General features: G+C 33.4%; 2 protein-coding genes across 2 annotated transcripts; both read left to right on the top strand.

The window, feature by feature from the left end:
* The first annotated feature begins 17,931 nt into the window (after positions 1 to 17,931).
* Positions 17,932 to 19,599, top strand: LOC123653658 (leucine-rich repeat-containing protein 74A-like). The gene has a single exon (XM_045589651.1). It carries the CDS (start codon positions 17,932 to 17,934, stop codon positions 19,597 to 19,599), a length of 1,668 nt encoding a protein of 555 aa, XP_045445607.1.
* Positions 19,600 to 19,818: 219 nt separating this feature from the next.
* On the top strand, positions 19,819 to 21,515 carry LOC123653656 (leucine-rich repeat-containing protein 74B-like). The gene is given in 3 exon segments (XM_045589650.1): positions 19,819 to 19,842; positions 19,949 to 21,093; positions 21,095 to 21,515. Coding segments are annotated over 3 exon segments (1,590 nt in total).
* The last annotated feature ends 669 nt before the right edge of the window (positions 21,516 to 22,184 follow it).

The raw sequence follows: 22,184 nt of genomic DNA, 5'->3' as shown, positions 1-22,184 counted from the left end.
CACAGTTCCACTGCCACCTTGGAACTTAAAAAGCCGACCGCGGGATTACCACCCAACTGTTGGCTTTGAAATACACAGGCCGAAAACGGGCAGCAGCGTCTTCGGTGCGACAAAGCCAGCCCTGCGGTCACCAACCCGCCTACCCAGCGTGGTGATTATGGGTAACACACATGAGTTCACGCAAGTTTTGGCGCGAACTTGGGGGGGCATATGTCCAGCAATGGACTGCGATAGGCTGAAATGATGATGATGATGATGATGATGATGATGAGTCATATCGTTAATATTTGAAGTTATACTTCTTTTGGCACGTTAGGGAAAAATGATTAAGAGTTAATTTATACGATGCGTGCGTACACCAAAAAAACCGACTCCTTGAATTTAACTAGTCAATGAAGAAGAAGTTAGCTAGCCAATTAGGTATAACTTCGTACGTGCGTACATAAGTACACAAACTTTTTTTTAAGAAAATAAATTAGAAACTAACTTTTACTAAGCTAAAAATTAAACTATAACAATAAATTACTTTGTACTAGAAGAGTCTGTTATCCTAAGACGTTATTCGAGTAATGAAAGTTCTGTCAAACGAATTAGGAGTCCATAAATTGACATCGCTGAGATCGAACCTGCGATCATTAGCTTTGCAACAGGTGTCGTATAAATTGTGCTGTCTATGCGCTAATTAATCTATTAAAGTCTGTTGCCATTAGAAAGTTAAATTATACAATTTAAAAAATTAATAGTTCTTACTGAAATTCCTGTGAACGTCCTCTCTCACATACACATTCGCATTTAGCCTATATCATCCCATTGCTGGGCTCTTTCCTCACGTGGGAGAAGAATCGGAGCTTAATTCACCACGCTGTTCCGCTGCGGACTGGCGGATATGTTCCCTATTACTAGTAACGATGACTATCAGTTTTTTGTGATAACAACCGGGACAGCTTAACGTGTTTTCCAAGGCTATGTATTAACGTAGCAATTAAACGGTTAAATCAACAAAAGTTCAAGGCTTAACACTGCAGCTGCGAACAACAGAACGTTAATACTCCGATCGCAAAGATGACGTAAGCGTAGACGACGCCAATTATTATATTTGACTACCGGTCGATGACCCACACGGTGAAAGTCGGCGCCAAGCTGACTGCGAGCACCCTCGCCCTCGACCGACCCATCGCCCTAGGATCCAGAGTGCCCTAATTTTTAATTATCGTAATTAGGACGAGTGAAGAAAGTGATTTATTAATTTAAAAATAAACATGATAATTGAGTTGTAAATAAAATAAAATAATTTAAAAATAGTAAGACTTATGTATAAAATTCTCGTGTCACAATGTTAGTTACAATACTCCTCCGAAACGGCTGGACCGAAATTTTGTGTGCATGTCGGGTAGGTATGAGAATCAGCCAACATCTATTTTTCATACCCCTAAGCTATAAGGGAGGTTCATCTAATATATAAAATTCTCGTGTCGCGGTGTTTGTAGTTAAACTCTTCTGAAACGGCTTGACCGATTCTCATGAAATTTTGTGTGCATATTGGGTAGGTCTGAGAATCGAACAACATCTATTTGTCATACCCCTAAGTTAAAAGGGGGGAGTAAGGGGATTTCATAACATATATGGCAAAACAACGTTTGCGGGGTCAGCTAGTAAATATAGGTATAAAATAAAAAAAAATCGTCCATTAATAATTCTAAGTTAATTACATAAAGTAACTTATACTTAACGATATTGCAAGTACTTATCTAAACATGTATAAAAAGCGAATACAGTGGCTTTTATCAGGAGAGTGTTCGCAAATTTATAGCTTATAAACAAGCACCAATAGTAAGCGCTTTTATCGAGAGATTACACGTCATTCTCGAGATAGCAAGATTAGGGCGCGACTCTAAGGGCTCTCGCATACCACGGTTGTAAACTAGGACTGTCCTCACGGTTTCACGCGTGTTGCGTTTTACAAGTTATCATGTATCATTTAAATGGTGTAAAAAAATTCACATACGAGGTTATACCTGATTTTTTTATGCATACAAATTTACAAAATTTTCTTTCACTCTCATTTCATCCGATCCTATTCTCAAAACGTGATATGATTCGCTCTGTCTATTGACTAAATTTGCTAATTGATGTCTAAATAAAAAATTACGAAATCGAAATTCCTTAATTTATATCATATCGAACTTTCGATGTCTTATTAATTATATTTTACTAATGAAAAAAATATATATATACAACACACTTTACAACTCTTTTATTTTGCCGTTAGTGGTTATAAAGATGAAAAATTCGTGATTTAAACAAGGATTGAAAGAAAATATAAAATGTCATTTTATACTTCTTCGACTTTCGTTCGTCTAGTCCAGGAAAAAAAATCTCGCTCCCGACAAGGAATTTTTAAGAGGATAAGAAATATCATTAACTTACTAGTGACTCTACAAATTCCACTTAAATCTTATCAATTTAATTTCCAATGTGAGTACCGTTCGCCTAAGAAACTGCTAGGCTCAGCCTTAACCGCTATATTCTTCAACCGGCTGTCACACGTTTAGATAACCTCAATTTCGGAATTCCGTTAACACACAATAAATTTTAACTTCCCACAATAAACCATCGCCTTTCTATTTTAAAACAAAATGTCCATTACACAACGGCGGCGTTAATTCTTAACTCTCATTGTTTTATTGTGTAAGTCAACACAGATGCGTAAAATATTTTTATTTGAAAGGTCGAGTATTGGGGATATCTGCTTCGAAGATATTAGTTTCGTAATAAAGACCACTGTTTCCGATCGAATCAAAAGCAGCGTCTTGGTACAATATTTACCTTTATTCATAGAATAAAAGAACGGTTTGATTTAAACTTATGAAAAGATTATGAGGATGTTAAATATTCATCGATGTTATAAAAAGTAACCTTTGATATTCTAAAAGAATTTAGTCTAATGCAAACATTGTGCGTATCAGCTGAAACATTTACGACATTGTGACCTAAAAACCTCGACTTGCCTCATCATCCCGGAAACTTGGTAACTAGGTGAGTTTACTCGTCGAGTTGAAAGTTTTATGATACTTAGGTAATCTGAAGAATTTCGCCACAAGAAAGCGTTGCGTCAGATGAGTGTTAAAGCGCATCCAACGAAATGCCAGGTCACGCGTGCCTTCCGCCCTACGCTGGGCTGTGTGAACGTGATATTCAGCTAATATTCAACTAACCCTTTCGTCGCATTTGGATCTTCCTCATTTGCACATATTTCCATTCGTCTAACTCTTTCACGTTTCTCTAGTAACAAGTGTGGATTCGCCTCAGGTTTATTTAGATATAGTATCATATTCCATTCATCTGCGGTTTATAATAATTTATCCTTATATACAATCAAGGGGATCAGAGCCGGTTTTGCATTATGAAGTATTTAGATTATATTAGATATGCAGTCAACATGAAGATAACTAATTTCTGCTTCAATTCCATTGAATTTTCACAATATGCTTTTTATATAAGATTCACATTTGGGCACTGTTATTAAAGTTTATCATTTTTTATCGTATCTCCTTTCCGACTTTCTTCTTCAATTATTGACACACATGTGACGTTAATACATTAGTTTGCTTCTTTACGTAACATTTGTAAAACGTTCAAAACATTATCGTTATCTACTTTCCAAAAAAAAATACCATGACAAATGATATAAACATATCGCTAAGTTCGTGCTCACGCACTTCCATAAAGCGAGATAGACACACCATGGTAACACGTGAGTGGTCGAGATAGAACACATCAAATTAAGAATAGTATCAGAATCGATCTTGATTTGTCGGGCGCTGACAAGCGATCAGTCAATGGGAACACAATGGTGGGTGCGGTTGAAACGATATTCGATATGGGAAATTTAAATTGGCATTGAGCTCAGCACGCTGGTAGGATTTCGATGTGATAGATATTAAAATATCACCGAGCTATAAATTGTTCCCAATTTTCCATTAAGTGCTAGAATTTGGGCAGGCGACTGCATTCTCTCTTTTGATGAAAAATCATCTGCTATAACTTGGAATTTAAGTGTTGAAGAAAAATTCTAATTTCCTAATTTTTAACCTTTAGATAAAACAATTTTGGTTAGTACCCCTTCTAGTAGTATATAAAAGTTCGTTTAAGATTGATTTGGTCCAAAAGTCTTTCCTACCACAATCAATATTCGCACATCTCGATTATGACAATGTTTACAGCAAAATCTTTGTAATTTCACGTAATACCGTTTAGTAAAAACGTGCGTCAAGTGTCAGAACCTCGACTTTCACTTTCCACTGACCCTACTGAAGAATGCACCACCGTTTCCTTTGCTCATTATCAACTCAGCAAGCGTAGCTGTCTCGTTCGTATATGCACTTTCACCTAGAAATGAAAAAGGATAGTCGGATGGTACTAGTTTAGGTACTCTAAATTAATTAACAATTTTTTTAAAGTGAAATTTCTTTAGAATCGTTGTGATTTTCTATTTAATTAATCGTGTACAATGTAATATTTTATCTATTACTAGCTGACTGAATGTTATTAACCCCTCATGTTATTAATCCCTCCCCCCTTTAACTTAGGGGTATGAAAAATAGATGTTGTTCGATTCTCAGACCTACCCAATATGCACACAAAATTTCTTGAGAATAGGTCAAGCCGTTTCAGAGGAGTTTAACTACAAACACCGCGACACGAAATTTATATATTAGATGAATATTTTGAAGAATACTTCATAACTGGAGAGTGTACGGTATCCATATCAAAATGGAACTCGTTTTTTACATGAAATATTTACATCCAATTACAATTAGGCAACCCTATACTCTGTGCAATTTATCAAAGATTCAACGGGTATCAACACGCGCCGCTAGATAACTCTAAAGGTTCAGGCACACAAGTGTTATAGAGCGAGATATATTTAAACACATGAGTTGTCTTGCATACAAACAAGAAAAAAATATACATAAGTACATTTGTGTACTAGGTGTAAAACTAAAGGTTCATAAGATTTTAGATTAACATGGTTACTTCTATTACGAAATTTTTTCGAAAACGGGATATTTACCATTTTTGTTATTTTCGCTTTGCGGAGCTCGATATTTTGACATTGACTGCGAATGTCTTGATCACGAGACTGAAGTTTGCGGGTAGATGTTGACGGCTTTAGCTGTGTCCATACCGAACTACCTCCTTTCTAACGCATTTGCTTAATATGGTAAACATCCCGTTTTCGAATAATTTTCGTAATAAAGGTTCATAATTTTCAAAGTAATATTTTTTTAGTTTTCTTATAACATTGGACTCTTAATGTTTATATACCAATTTCTATAAAATTGTATTGCAATTGCAAGGTGCAATTTCTTTCCTTGGCATCTCTATTTTTTGACAGGCGTGTGTGTGCTCATGACAACAGCTGTCATGAGTACAAATTTCGATTGTCATGAGCAGAGATCGAAATTGTGACCGTCAGTGTGACGGCAATTTGCTGTGACTACAGTTGTATCTACTAATCTAAAAAAAATACATGATATATCTTAAGCACTTACAAATATGGTAACATTTGCAGATCGTACTAATTGTTCGCTGTTCGCTTGTTAACACAAGTGTGGCCGTTACCTTATCATTCAAGTGCAATAGGTCTCCCTTGCGTGATTACGACGGTATTTTCCGTACTTTTACTTCATCGTCTTAGAAATTCCACGGAAACTTTCATTAAGCTATGAATCTCGTGAACATGCTGTCGAGAATTGAGCATGCGTTAACGTAATCGCGTTGTCTATTGTTTGATGGATGTGTTCAATTTTATTAGTAATACATACGTCTTATTTACGTTCATTTTGTTTTCACTAATGCATATGTCAAAATAAGCAACGCTACCACGTTAATATCTTTACTTCTTTTTGTAGTTTGTAAAGTAGCTATTAGTACGGTATTCGTATACATTAGAGAATAACATATTTTGATCATTTGATTAATACAAAACATAAAAAAAATTACAAACAATTATAAGTAATTTTGTTTCAAACAAGTCTTAGATATACTGTGTAGAAATAATAGTTAATTACATAAAACGACATCTATTAACAATAAAAATAAATTCTTTATTAATATCGACGTCTACAAGCATACTATGTAGAATATGGATAATAGTAAAAAATTAACGAGCAACTTTCTAATTACAATTTCTCTAATGTATCTTATTTTACGTTTCAGGTAATAATCGAGACTCATCTGATTGCGGTAACGTATAATCGATATTAATAATCGATTTTGAAATCTTTGAAATTTAATTATCATTCGATGCTATCGAGTCGTAAACGTCAGAAGTGATAGTGAACCTAACTTTTCTACGTTGTAAATTAATTTACAGAAACAAAGCGAGTGTGTTTGTTTCGTGGGCGTTGCTCGCGGCGTGGACGAGTAATAAAAATTTAATAAAAATGTGAGAACGTTTTATGATTAATTAAAATTGAAATTTTTTGTGTTGTATCTATTTTCGGATTCTATTCAAGTGGTACTCGATAATTTATCTTTTATATCACATAACAACAATCAACACTATTATTAATTAATACCTGCTAAGAATGTGTTATAGAAGTTTCATATATCCATAAATTATATTATATTATTCTGCCGATAAACTATCACACATTTTGGCGGATTATAAAATTGTACAGTATTTAGTAGTACTTTAAAATACATAGGTCGAAGACGCAGCAGCGTCTTCGATGCGACAAAGCTCTCGGTCACCAACCCGCCTCGCCTGCCCAGCGTGGTGACTATGGGCAAAATACATGAGTTCACGCCATTTTTGGCTCGAACTTGTGGAAGCCTATGTCCAGTAGTGGACTACAAAAGGCTGATGTAAACAGTATTTGGTCAAATAAAGAATGTATTGTAATTATTATTATGTATATCTTTTCACTATACCTCAGAGACTACGTACCTGTTGTTTTCGTTTGTTATCATACGACTACATACCTGATTATGATTGTTACTCTTGGTAAGGGATGGTTCCCTTTTTCTCAGTGGAACAACAATAACTCTTATCCCCAAATTTTGTATGGTTCTTTTGGGAGAGCAGATAAAATTAAAAACATGTTTTTGTGAACGAAGTCACAGATACAGTTGGCTTAGTATATGAGACGCTATTAACCGATATTAAATGAAACAATTAAACAAAAACTTTCGTGATTACTGTGCGGGACAGTACAGATTAAGCATTTTTAAATATGTGTTTAAATATAAATTTATCTAATCCTCGAAAAAGGACAAGACCTTAGAATGCCCAACTGATTTTAACACGTGGTGACACGCAACCAGCGAGGACAAGGGATTCGCTCGGGTACATTATACGCATCAGTTATACAATTATTCACGATTATACACAATTATACGCGTAATTTGCGATAACTCATGCATACGGATACATATCCGAACTGTTAGGTGAATTCTGGCCGAAGTTAATTTCACATAATGTCAAGGTCTGGGACTATAAAATTATATTCGGCCTCATTTATATTACTTCTAAAAGGAGTTTTTATACATATCTATATTTATTTATTTTTTTTATTTTTTTACATAGTATAAAACAAAGTCACTTCCCGCTGTCTGTCCCTATGTATGCTTAGATCTTTAAAACTACGCAACGTATTTTGATGCGGGTTTTTTTAATAGATAGCGTAATTTAAGAGGAAGGTTTATATGTATGATACATGGATAATATGGTAGAGAAAAACTGATAATTTTAGAGATTTCTAACGAGATGTCGTAAACAAACACTTTTTTTGCGCTTACATTCTTACGTCTTCTGTTGTTGATAGTATTTAGTATCAGCATTGCACCTGTGCAAAGCCGGGGCGAGTCGCTAGTATGTAATAAAATGTACGGGATTAATAACTTTTTTTCGCATTGCTATGCTTATCGCTTATAAATAGAGGCTACCTAAACTAAAAATAAAAAAGATCACATTTGAACGCAACAAAAAGATATAATAATTATATCTATTACTCTTTTTTTTTTTCTTATTATTTTTTTCCAACGATTTACGTAAAATTGCCGGTGTAGGCTGGGTGAGGATTGCGGAAAACCAAAAAGTCTGGTGCAAACTTGGAGATACCTATGCCTCAGCACTGGATTACAATAAGCTGAACTGACTATTATTTAGAGTTAATATAAAGTTATGAATTAAAATTTACTACTTAGTTAAATTGTTATTTTTTTCGTTTTTAAAGACTGTAATTATTAAAATTGAAAAAAAAAACTTACAACACAGTATACATGTTACATAGCTATCAATACTCGAAAAGCGAAATTATGATGAATAATTTAATATTTAGGTACGCGGCTTCAATGAGGGTTTTGAGTGAAAAATTCGTTACATAAATCACATTCGCGTCGGTAGTACCGTACGTTGTTATTACTGACGATATCTCGATTCTGATACCCGATCCGATCGATGCGAACTACACCACATCCCCTGTTGAACTAACAGCTGGGTTAGTGACAGCGAGAGTTACTGTAAGATCGGTTTCTTTATTCAAAAACCTTTCGTTTTGATCACGTATCGCTGAATTTCGAACACAATGTGCGTATGTGTGTTTCGGAAGGTTTCTTATCCGTATAAGAGAAGATTTGCAGTTTATCTCTCACAATGCTTTATTTAGGACAATTTTCGTAGTTTCCTCTTAGTCCTCGTGCTCTGGGCGATGGTGCTTATGTTGAGCGTATGTCTCGTGACACACGATTCATATTAATGATAGGGATCATTGACTATAAATTATCTTAAATTTTTATCAAACCCGTTAAACGATTTATATATCATTCGTAACCTCACTTATTATTAAAACCGATACATTATCTGAAGATTCTGCATCAAATTCAATTTAATAATGTTATTCCTCTGTCATTAATTTTCGTTCAGCAACGCCTGCTTATCCGCGCTCGAAGTTCCTGTACGATCTCGATAGGGCTGCTTATAAACTATATTAAGACAGTCGTAATCGCTTTGCTACGCTTTTCATCGGCCGCACGATTAAACCTTTGCGAAAGACGTACATACAAAACGGATTCTCTTTGATGGTTATCGATTACCATGCTTATTTTGAATTTTTGTTTGATCAAAAAAACGTTGCAAAAAGTTCGTAAAGTGAATAGGGACTTGTGTTTTTAGGGAGGAATTTTAGGTCCGTTTTTATTACTTGTAGTGCATTCTTATTATTTTCATAACGTTGTTTGTGGGGGACGGAATGCGATCGCTTTGATTGATTTTATACGTTCCACGTCTAGAATACCAGACGTTTATATGTGTGGTTTATTAGCCGTTTTTCTGTCTTGTGACTTACAATCGAATTCCTCGATAAAAGAGGTTTCTTAAGGAGCCGACTTCAAAAGCCTCTTCATAGTACAAATAATATTTTTGTTTGTATACATGCTATTGTTGATTCGTATAGACACAACGCATACTTTTACGTGTCTTTGCATTTAGTACCTCCTCACTTAAGAAAGTGGTTTAATTCTTTTTTTTTAGATTGACAGTGATTTCAAGATTGAAATAAAAAATAAAATATTTTTTTTAAGATATTTGAGACCTTATCCGTCACTCCCTTTACATACGAAAAAAGGCACCAGTTACAGAGGCAGGTAGTAGATAGACAGCCAGTATTATTGCCGTATCTATCATTCAACAGTTAATACAACTTACTAAAAACTATAAACGACGAATCGATACAATAAACAGAAGTATGTAGTTCAAGCCAAAAACAGCGCTTAAATTTTTTCTCGATTTTTCTTAACATATCAACAGTTGTTAGATATAACTCGTAACCTCACATTATGTCCCACGCTATTGCATTAGAATTATCTTATTGAATTCTATGTCATTGCAACAAGGGCTGTTTGTTTTCAAACGAATCAATATGGTTGAGTAATTAATTATTTCACCTCGCTCCAGATAACATGTGCGGGGTTTATGACTGACGAATGACAAGTTGTGAATTTAATAGATTTTTTTTTTTGTATTTTTAAATGCATTGCAAATATAGATTAGGTGCTAAGTTTGCTGTCAGTTCATATCAGTTTATTTGAATAGTTAGATTATTAGACCTCTAGTTTTGATATGCGGTTTTGCGTGCATAAAACCGATACCCGTGTTGAACGGGATGTCGATTGCTATCTTACCTTCTTTCAAAGTAGAAATTCATCTAAAATATTCTCTTGTTCTTTCACATGTTGGAATGAAACGCTTGTAATATATTATTTAACATTTAAAATAATTTTAATTGTTTAGTCAGTCCCCATGACAGTCCCCATGGAGGAGAAGTCTGGTCTTTTCGCCGAGGCCAGCCTGTCCCTGGAGGGATCCTGTTGCCTGCAGATCCGGGACCCTCCAATTAAAGCGGCTGAAGGCTCCCGCAGGGGTTTTGGTCGGTAATGCACCCCTAAGTGTTGAAGCCGACATACGGTCTAGGAATGCCTACCCGGGCATCCTGGATATCACCCGTAAATGGGTTACGCTGCGATATCAAAAAAAAAAAGCCAGTGAAAGTTGCGTCAAAATCGATCCAACCGTTTCAGAGATTAGCCGGAACAAACGAACAGACAGAAAGACAGATAAAAATTATAAAAAAAATTACTTTGGTATGTGTACCGTGTATACCATACATATGCATTTAGTAAAAAGCGGATACTTTAATATTACAAACATACACTCGTATTTTATTTATTTGTATAGATGTTATAAATGATACGTCATAATCTGTATCTTATTTACTGCGTATTAATGAACACGTGTGACTTTACAGGTATTCGTATCTCTATATCACTTTATTTTCAAATTTAATATTTAACTTACTTTTAAAAAATGTATTTAATGACAGCTAATGTGTTTGCTGGTTGATTTAGCTGTGCTATTTATTTACTAGTATTGTAAAATAATATGTTAAAATGATACCAATATTAGTAATGTTAGGTCACTACTTGATTAGTGGTGCTAGTGTGGTGGATAAGGTAGCCAGAACTGAGGATGCGCTAAGATGGTACGGCATCATGCTAGCAATTTTTTGGCGCTGCAACCGGACGCCTACAGGCTACATAGTAACTGGCTATAAGTAGTGGTAGTAAATAAGTTATTTAAACAAAAGTTCAGACGAGCGTATTATGAATATTGATTTACAATAAGTAAATCCTTGAACGATAATGAATAAATCATATCATAATCATATAATAAAAAAAATAGGTAAAAAAACTTTTTAAGTTAAACGGTTTTATGTTAAACATACATTGCAATGTTTAAGATAAATGTACTAAAAACCAAAAAATAATAAAATAGATACAGTCGTGGGAATTATAAACATATGCATAGACTAGACTAAAATAAAACCGTGGGGCACGTCAATTGTCTACAATCGTTGATTAAAATGTTTGTTTTGTAATGTTACACTATAATTATGCAGTTGTTCAACCGACAAAGATGGACGTGTGATAAGTAGGGCTAGAATGTGGAAACAAGCTAGCAAGCTCGATTATAAGCGAGTTTTAGGGTTTCATAGTGGTGAGCGAGTAGTACTTTTATCATATGTTTTGTCGATTAAAGACAAACTACGAGCAGTGAAACGATTCCTCGCCAGCCAGCAGTGTGAATGTCCAACGATAAACTAGTTGAAACATCTCTTTTATTTACATGGAGTGTATGTAACTATTGGAATTTCCATGAGCAAGAAAATAGTAAGTAATTTCCTCACCGTCTGCGGGCCAACTGCCTATTTTAACGACGAATTAAACGATTCTTCTATCGCACATTAAGTCGATAATTTGTAGACAATTGACGTGCCCCACGGTTTTATTTTAGTCTAGTCTATGCATATGTTTATAATTCCCACGACTGTATCTATTTTATTATTTTTTGGTTTTTAGTACATTTATCTTAAACATTGCAATGTATGTTTAACATAAAACCGTTTAACTTAAAAAGTTTTTTTACCTATTTTTATTTTCTAGTTTTTAGTTTTTATTTCGTATTCTGTTTAATTCATTTAGTACTTCATTATTGCAAGGCCCATCTTAAATATTGAGGTTGTATAGTGCACTGTATTCTTCTTGTCAAGCCCTTTTATTTGATACCCATATTGGTGGGATTGATAAAAAATTGTTATCAGACATTTGGTAGCGGCGGCCAGCTTAGATTTCAATTTTGCATAGTAAATTGTATTCTACTTGTTGAGACCTTTCATTTGATACCCACGTTGATGGGATTGATAAAACCTAAGTTATCCGCCATTTTGTAGAGGCCGCCATCTTGGATTTTAATTTTATATAGTACATTGATTATACTGGTTGAGCACTTTCATTTGATACCCATATTGATGGGATCGATAAAACCTACGTTATCCGCCATTTTGTAGCGGCCGCCATCTTGTATTTCAATTTTTTATAGTATATTGTATTCTGCTTGTTGAGCCCTTTCATTTGATACCCATATTGATGGGATTGATAAAACCTACGTTATCCGCCATTTTGTAGCGGCCGCCATCTTGGATTTCAATTTTTTATAGTATATTGTATTCTGCTTGTTGAGCCCTTTCATTTGATACCCATATTGATGGGATTAATAAAACATAAATTATCCGCCATTTTGTAGCGGCGGCCATCTTGAATTTATAATGATAATGAATAAACATAATTGTATTGTCACCAAAATCCAAAGTGTATACAAAATTTCAGATTAATCGGTTGACAGGAAGAGGGTGAAATTTGAATTACTAAATTTGACCCAAGAATAAATAATAAAAAATAAATAAAACAAACGGGGTGAGCTAAATAAAACCGTTTAATCATATGCCATATTAAAAAAATTACGAAATCGATTTATAATATTATCATATGTCGTAACATTTATTTATAATGTTGATTACAACTTTCAAATCAAAAGCTGGCATGTCTCTGAAAGGCTTTAACTGATATTTATTATATATTGCAGTAACTGTTGTTTGTTTCATCTTATATATCAAATTCTCGTGTTTTTTTTATTGTTATTTTTTTATTTTTTATTAGTTACAATACTTCTCCGAAACGGCTGATGATGACCGATTTTTATGAAATTTAGTATGCATATCGGGCAGGTCTGAGAATCGGCCAACATCTATTTTTCATACCCTTCAGTTATAAAGGAGGGAGATTAAGGGGGTTAATAACATATATGGCAAAATAAAGTTTGCGGGCTTAGCAATTAATTATATAAAGCTGTAGTTTAAAATATTAGAATCCCTACTAATATTATAAATGTGAATGTAAGTTTGTTACACTTTCACTTGAAAACCACTCAACCGATCATCATGGAACTTTGTACACATATTCTTGGAGGTATTAGAAGTAACATATGATGCTTTTTATTTTTAAAAAATTCAATGCGAGCGAAGCCGCGAGTAAAAGCTAGTATTTAATATTATAACGAGTAAATTATACGCTTACTTTATAATTTTGTGAGTGTGTATCAGTATTTAGAACTTTAGGCAGAACATGAAAACTGTAAATGTACAAAACCTAAGGAAATTTCTTTAAATGTTTTGCAACCAAAGGGACTACTATGCCTAACTTTTTCTTCTCCATATATGGCTTGTATTTTTACAACTATTGTTCATGGATAGACGGCTGGGACTTTAAAATAAGTGATGTAATTAAAATAACTTAAAATAAATAAAACAAAATAATACAAGAATGCAATATGAAATTCCAGCAATGGTTGCGCTGCATTCGCGCGGATGACCGCTTTGGTATTACGCTTTACCCAGTATTCGTTTGTTTGTCTATTTTAATTTGTAAAGAATTTTTCTAAGTATTAAAATATTATTAAACTTGAGGTGTGAGGTACGGGGAGATACAGTAAAAGGCGCACAAGTGTTCCGGACAACGTTCTGATTTATTCTGCCTACATATAATGAAAATACATGTCTTATAAACTAAATGTTACTACACTACAAACTAATATGCTTCGCGTTATTATTTACTTTATATTAAATTTATTGAAATGGACATTTGACCCTGAGAGTGTTTAATTACGAAATGTTTGATAGGTAATTACATTATTAGCTGATACAAAGATTAATAGCTCGTAATTGACTTCAATAAACTGAGGTCAATCTTTTGTCTCTCAGTTGCTACATTTGTTGCTTTATTATATAAATACAGTGTACTGTATGATATCTAATTTGTATGTTTGTTGGATTGCATTATAATCGATGATTTAATGACTTCGAATTTAATCGATCTTTAGATTGCAAAATGTCAATAATATTAGACATACGTCCTTGCTTTTTTAAATGCTGTCTACAGTAGTATAATCTATCGATATAGATAAAAATTTATGACCAAAGTGTAAGCACATAACTTCTGAACGACAGCCTAAAATTGGATCATTGTTTTTTTTTGCAATCTTCATTGTTACGAAAAAGTTTGTATACATTTTTTGAAATATGGTGGGAAACACGTTCACAGAATTTGTGACGTGAAACAGGTACCTACTTATATATATAGTCGTTTTCAAAAGTTAAGGATAAGTTATATGTTTTTTTTATATCATCATGAATACTTCCGAAAAAGGGCGATCTTAAAACATCGTTTTTTATATAACTAATTAAAACTAATAAACGAACCAAAAAATCTCAATAAAATGCTTCAACCGTTTTTAGCGCGAGTTGATTAGAAAAATACTTCAACAAGAATTACATTAGATAAGTTTCTCTAATTATCAGAAAATTGTTTTTGGTTCGGTATTTTATTCATGAGCGCCATTCGCTTTGTCCGCTCATGTAGCCCTTTAAGGCCAGTTTAGTTTTTTATTCGCATACACACGCGCACCCAGTTGGTCAAAGTGAGCAATTTGCATTATTGTTATGCTGAAACAAATCATTCGACTCCGAATATGTCGATGCTAAATTAAAAAACCTTGTATTTGTATTTTTAAGTACTTAAAAAAATTTGCTCCTACATAAAGCCAACATGAGTGAAGGTTAATTAAGAATTGTGGTTACAAATTCACATATAACTGAAACTGCTAGTTCTGAAGTCATAAAATTGATATTGAACTCCGAATATTTATCATAACTGCCGTATAATAGCACCGCGGGCGAACCGTTTGTTTAGAATACGCTGTTATCACGATTTAAATAGTGACTCGACTGAGTGCTATGCAAATCTGCGAAATTGCCACTAGTTGATGCCATCTCAACTTTCCACTGTTCTCCCATTGCAGATCCAAATAGAGTTAATCCGTTTATTTTCAAAGAGAAAACAATGACCTCGGCTTTCCATTTCTCTAAATCAAATATTTTAGATTCTCGGTGCTATTATGATCTTATAGGCGGGAATGATTTATTTTGTTTTATCTACTGTGTAAAATTTATAGTATACAGTTGAATTTCAAACATAGATTATAACTCATAACATAGTTTTCGTAGTTTCTACGTCTTACTAAAAATGCATATCAAATAGTTTTCTAAGTTTAGATATTGGAATTAAATTCTCCAGGGCTATCGAATAACGGTAAATTATCGGAGTGAGTTATCCATGATACCATTTATTAGAAAAAAAGAGAAAGTTACTTAAATATTAAATGGCAGAATGTGGCAGTCAGCTAACGAACGAAAGCATAGTTTGTGGCCTAGAACACAGTGTTGATAAAGATAATAGCGAGGTTAACAACGTACAAACAGACAAATTCTATTAATTAGACGATTTAGCGTGCAACCGCGCCCTAATTCGATTAGTTTCACCAAACTACATAAATCTTATCGTAACATTCCGCTCCGACCGAACAAAAGCAACTTGTTACATTTTCTCTAGTAGAAAAACGTCGTATGAAATTATACGAACGAAATAGACAAATCAATGAAGATTGATGAAACTGAAAGTATAAAATGTAAATGATTTTTGGGTGATTTGAATCTGTCATCTATTTATTTTAAAGTTATACAACGCCATGCTAAACAGTGAACACGATATCGCTCGGCTTGTAGACATTTTGATGGATGGGTGGTGTACTTTATCTCTGATGATGTCTTCAACCGTCATACACTAACAACGCCTCCGCTGCTCGGCTCATTTCCGTGCCCTCGGGCAGAACTTTCACTGGAGTTTCGCTTAAGATCGAAGAATTTCTAGACAAACCTAATAAATTAAGAAACGACTTGAACAACGCCTTAAATTTATTTAAGTTTAGATCATGTTCTTAAGATTCTGAGTAAGGAAGTCAAACGTATATTTACTTAAGTGCTATTTTGAGATACAATAGAACAGGTCGCAGTAATATACATTTCCTAAAATCAGTTATTGATATAGTTTTATATTTAACATTTTGTAATCTCTTTGCGTCCTTGTTTTACTATTAATCAAACTTATACGGCTAACGTTATTACGCCAGTTATTAAGCGCCTTTAAACTTTTATTGAACGCCTAAGGGACTATTTAACCCAGAGTGTATACCAGATTACAAAACATTTAATTTAAATTGTTTTATAGCAAGTTTATTCATTGGAGTTAAAAGAAAACTTTAGTCCGATAGCGTGGACAGTAATCAAATATTTATATTTTTACTATCACATACTGAACGTCCCAGAACTGGGCAAACATGCTGGACGCATTTGCCTATAAAGAGGAATATGAATCTTCATTTTCATTTCATTTCAGCTCAGTCAGTCAGCTAGACATAGGCCTCCGTGCCCAAGTTCACTCCAGACATCCCGGTTTTCACTGTCTTCATCCAGCCAACACCGGTAATCTTACGCAGATCGTTATTTCCGCTATTCAGATTCAACAGTGCTGTAACTTGAATCATTATCACTGATTCAATGTGGGTTGACGGATGTTTTATTATTTAGTATTTGTTACTTGCAACCTACTAAATTGCGATTACAAGCTTGTGTATTAATAATAATGGAAATAAATATCAAGTAAAGTAACTTGATATGATTTTAAAACTCAACCGTTCGCCATGAAGATTGCTACAACACCCGCAATTATCTGAGAAGATTCATTTCTTACCATTGCGTGCGCGACTCGCGATCGACAGTTGTAATTAAACCCCAGTTAAACCCTTGCAAAAGTTTTTAAGAACCTATAGATTACACACGAACCATCTTGCCTAACAGTTTATGTTAGCAAGCTTTTGATGTTCTTTTTTCTACTGTAAATAGTTATTTGTTAATGCAACTCATCTATATTATACTTACTCTATAGCTTGTAATTACTAGTTCAAATAGAAATACTGTTTTTATTTTGACTTATTATTTTGGACTCCATATTTGACATAATTATGCTGTTTCATAAAATTGTTACTAAGACTTATTGACCGGTGAAACTTAATTAAAACTTCTTTATTTGAACTAATATAAAGGTTTTATTAATTTTCTTCTAGTAAGTATAACAAAGAGTTATTATTTGTTTATTAACACATCAAACTTACCTAACTTTTGATATAATCTATTTTGTTGTAATATTTTTGACAGGATAATTTAATTTTCTATTATTTATATTAGAATTTATTGACAGATGTCTATTTAACTGAAATTTTTCAATATTTTTACTAACCTTTTTATCATTTTGAAATATTTTATTTATTTTATTTTTGATGCTTATATTTTAATACTGAAAATGTCATCAGAAGTTTCAGAACATGAAATAAAGACCGAGGTAGTATATCAACCTGTTGTTGACGATATCTCAGAGGATGTATCAAACTTACCTAACTTTTGATATAATCTATTTTGTTGTAATATTTTTGACAGGATAATTTAATTTTCTATTATTTATATTAGAATTTCTTGACAGATATCTATTTAACTGAAATTTTTCAATATTTTTACTAACCTTTTTATCATTTTGAAATATTTTATTTATTTTATTTTTGATGCTTACAATTTAATTCTGAAAATGTCATCAGAAGTATCAGAACATGAAATAAAGACCGAGGTAGTATATCAACCTATTGTTGACGATATCTCAGAGGATGTACCCATGGAGGAATGGTCATCACTTATTATGGAGGTTCCTGAGGAGAACCCCAAGCGACTTTTATATGAACAAGGCCTGTACAGTCCAAGCAGTGGTGAAATATGCACCAAATATATAGCAATGTCTGCAAGTTCTGTTCTGAGGCATCCTTACTTCAACTATCCTGCTGTTCTAGACCCGGGTATCAAGAAAGCTTTACTTGATCCAGAAGAAAAAGTATCATATCCTGATGATGGCCAGGAATTATACATGTCAGTCTGTAAAGAAATGAATCGCTGCCCTGTAAGAACATTTTTTAAAGGCTTACTCAAAGATTCCATAGACTTAAGATATTATTGCGTGGATCCATTTGGAGTACGTGCAATGGCTTTAGCCCTGCAGTATAATAAGAATGTTAAAATATTAAATCTAACTGACAACTTCTTGAACGATGACGCGTGCTTTCATTTAGGTGAAATGCTTATAAGCAATTCTACTTTAACGGAATTAAACCTCACGGGATGTAGACTTGGACATACAGGTGTAAAGCAATTATGTGCTGGATTACACTTTAATAGAGGGCTACAAGTATTAAATCTTAACAAAAATCAAATAGGTGATATGGGCTTAGAACATTTATCAGCAGCAATTTTTCGCGGCTTTAATGTGAAAGAAATATCCCTAAGCTACAACAGTATTACTGGTAAATCTGCAAACGTATTAGCGGAAGCTTTAGAAACATACAATAAGTTAACCTGTGTAGATCTCTCTTGGAATAATCTTTTTACTCCAATTGAAGGAACGCTTAATCTTTTTTCTCGACTTGCGGAAAGTAAATTTTTGCAAGAGTTAAATGTATCTTGGAATTCCCTCTCAAGTGGAAGAATCGGAAGAGCCTTAAAGGCGGTTTCAAAATGTCCAAATCTTCGTATCTTAAATCTTAGCAATAACAAACTCACAGCGGAGGCTGTACGAAATTTGACAGGAAATTTAGAAAAGGCAAAAAAGTTGGTAACACTAAATCTATCATACAATCCACTTACTCCAGATGATGTTTTAAAAGTACTTAATAAAATAAAATTAAGCAGTGTAAAAATTCAGAATCTCTTAATGGAGAATGTGTTTATTGATGGCGCTTGCCTAATAGTACTCAAACAGATTAAAGAAATGAAAGAAAAAAAGAATGTTAATATTACTTATGGTGGTATAATTGGTGGTTTCCAAACATCAGAACCAGATATGAGAGAAATAGTGCTAAATAGAGCTGAGTTCTTAACAAATAAAAATAAAAAGAAAAAAGTTGATATAGCTTTAGTAGCTATGCAATTGTTAAAGGAAAATATTGATATATTGCCCGCGAAAGATTTTGGAATTGCTTTGATTCAAGCGGGTGCTGTTCTCGACGCTGATCTCGTAGATGAAATTGTAAATGCATTTTCGGTATCGAAAAATCCTAAAGCAAAAATGATTAGTATCAGCTTACTAGTTGATTATATTCGTCGCAAATGGCCAGATCGCAAACTTCCTCCAACCCCTCCCCCAGAGCCTGAACCCGAGCCTATTCGACCTCCATCTAATAAAAAAAGAAAAGACAAAAAGAAAAAATAGTCTCTTTTGAATTGACGTTTAAAAACTAATGGTTATATTTTTTCATATGTTTTTTTTATAGTAATATTATATTTATACTTTACTACTTAATACATTTTTAATGATTTATCAAAGCTATTATTTTTAGATCTGACCTATTTCTCTGATATTGCTGGACTGAAAATGAAAAGAGCTTGACTGTCATAATTTGATAGAATGTAAATTATAATAGTTTTTGTGATGTTTTTACAACTTTATAAGGACGTTATATTTTGATTTATATATAGTTTACATTTTTATGTTATTGTATTATGTCTTCTATAGAGCAATTGCAAAAAAACGTTTCTAAAATATTTAACTTTATACAAAGTCCTTAAATTCGTCTTCAGATAGTTCTTTCGAAGAACATGTCTTTGAAATATCTGAAATAAATGGGGATCATCAAGATGAAAGAAAAAACAATCAGACTAACTATGGTGATTTATGTACTCAATATCTTCCATTGTCTGCGAGTTCTGTTTTTCGACATCCATATTACAACTATCCAAGTGTGGTGGATCCAGGTATTAAAGAAGCTTTGCTTTATCCAAAACCTCAGATTATCTATCCAGACGACGGTCAAGAACTTTACTTAGAATTATGTAAAGAATCAAAACTTAGCCCTATTCGAAGTTCCTATAAAGAATTATTAGAAGAAATAGTCAACTTGAAATATTATGGTGTAAGTCAAATGGGTTTTCGAGCTATTGCTATATCTCTCAAAAATAATAAACATGTCAAAGTAATAGATTTAACTGACAATTGGATATCTGAAGATGGGTGTTATCATTTAGGTGAAATACTCATTGAAAATATAACTTTAAAAGAATTAAATTTATTCGGATGTCGTATTGAGCCGGAAGGAGCAAAGCGAATATTTGCAAACCTGCATATCAATCAAGTTTTACAAAAAATTGATCTTACTAAAAATTATCTAGGAGATACGGGTGTAGATTACCTGGCTAAAGCAATATTTTTAGGTTCTAATTTAACAAACATAATTCTTTCATATAATAATCTTACAGCTAAAGCTCTGGTAGTCCTTACAGAAGCCTTTGAAACTCATAATAAATTGACGAATCTTGATTTGTCTTGGAATACGATCCTTTCACCGAATGCTGTGTTCAATTTGTGTACTAAACTATCCGAAAATATTGTATTTGAAGAATTAATTTTATCTTGGACTTCATTAAGCTGTCTTCGTGTAGGGAAGGCAATTAAAACTCTTCTGTCAAACTCAAATCTAAAGTGTCTGAATTTAAGTAATAACAAATTATCAACTGTAGCGGTCAAACAGATAGCGAATGGGTTAGAAAACAATCGAAGCTTAATTATTTTAGACGTCTCGTACAATCCTTTAACTCCAAAAGATATACTTTTATTGATGTGCCTGAGAAACCGTAAAGTTAAACTCCAAAAACTTTTACTTGATAATGTATTCGTGACAACGGAATTTCTAGAGTTAAGACGCGAGATCTTTGAAGTATAGAAAGAATGCAGTTATAACATGGGGAGGGTTAATACCGAAGTTTATTCCTGTTGGTGCTGACATGCGAGATATTGTGTTAAACAGGGCTAACGCTGTATGCTCGAAGTCTAAGAAGTCGATAGATATAGCTTTAGTTATTCTAGAATTTTACAAAGAAAATAAAGAACCAATGGATGTTAAGGTCTTTGCTAAGGCACTGAGGATGAATAGCGTATTCTTAGACGAAGGTTTACTTGAGGAACTATCAAGTAGTTTTGCCGGACCTGCTTCTGGAACGGGAAAGACCATAAACATGGTCAAATTAGTCGATTATTTAAAACGAAAATGGCCGGATAAACAACTACCACCTACTCCTCCTCCAGTAGAGCCAGAACCTAAAACTAAAACGAAGACTAATAAGAAACAATAACTTTTTAAAGTGTTTTGTTTAAAACGTTTAAGATATGTTTATTTGTTAATTTTACGTATAATTTATTAATAAAATATAAACTGATTTTATTATTAAAATTATTATTATTGCCAAAGTTATTTCGTGTCGTGAGGTGACTCGTTCTATTTTAAAGACCGGGGTGTGATTTACATCTTGGAAACAAAAGCCGAGCGCGTGATCTGTACCCGCTGCGGCGCGTCACGGCCCGCATAATGACTCGCGCATACAAATATTGAAAGTGTTCGTGTTTTATCGCGCTAATAGCTATTTATAATTATTCACATGCTAATTGACGTTCCGGTGAATATTCAAATCGCTTCATCACGCCAATCTCTACACCTTCATCGAAATTTGCTTATCTATATTAACTTAAATGTTGTTGAAGGGGCGATAAACAGTATATAATAAATAAGTAAACAGTATATAATAGATAATAAAATTGTTTCATCTTATTGCTTAACTTGATACAAAATATTCGTTATTATAATTATGTATTAAAATTATCTTTAACAAATTTTACAAACGCTTATTATAATGATACACCTTAAAACAAAATCACTTAACGCTGACTTCCTCTTTTCTCGAGTGTCATTACACGATTACAGTCTCTGTTTGTCGGTGCCATCGTCGTGGTAGCGATGTACACGG

This window comes from Melitaea cinxia, chromosome 5 (assembly GCF_905220565.1).
Source record: "Melitaea cinxia chromosome 5, ilMelCinx1.1, whole genome shotgun sequence".
NCBI lineage: Eukaryota > Metazoa > Arthropoda > Insecta > Lepidoptera > Nymphalidae > Melitaea > Melitaea cinxia.
This window is presented reverse-complemented; position numbering and strand designations above follow the sequence as displayed.

Bases quoted from the DNA above. Each gene is read 5' to 3' on its own strand.
- LOC123653658 (XM_045589651.1), top strand. From the start codon at position 17,932: ATGTCATCAGAAGTATCAGAACATGAAATAAAGACCGAGGTAGTATAT.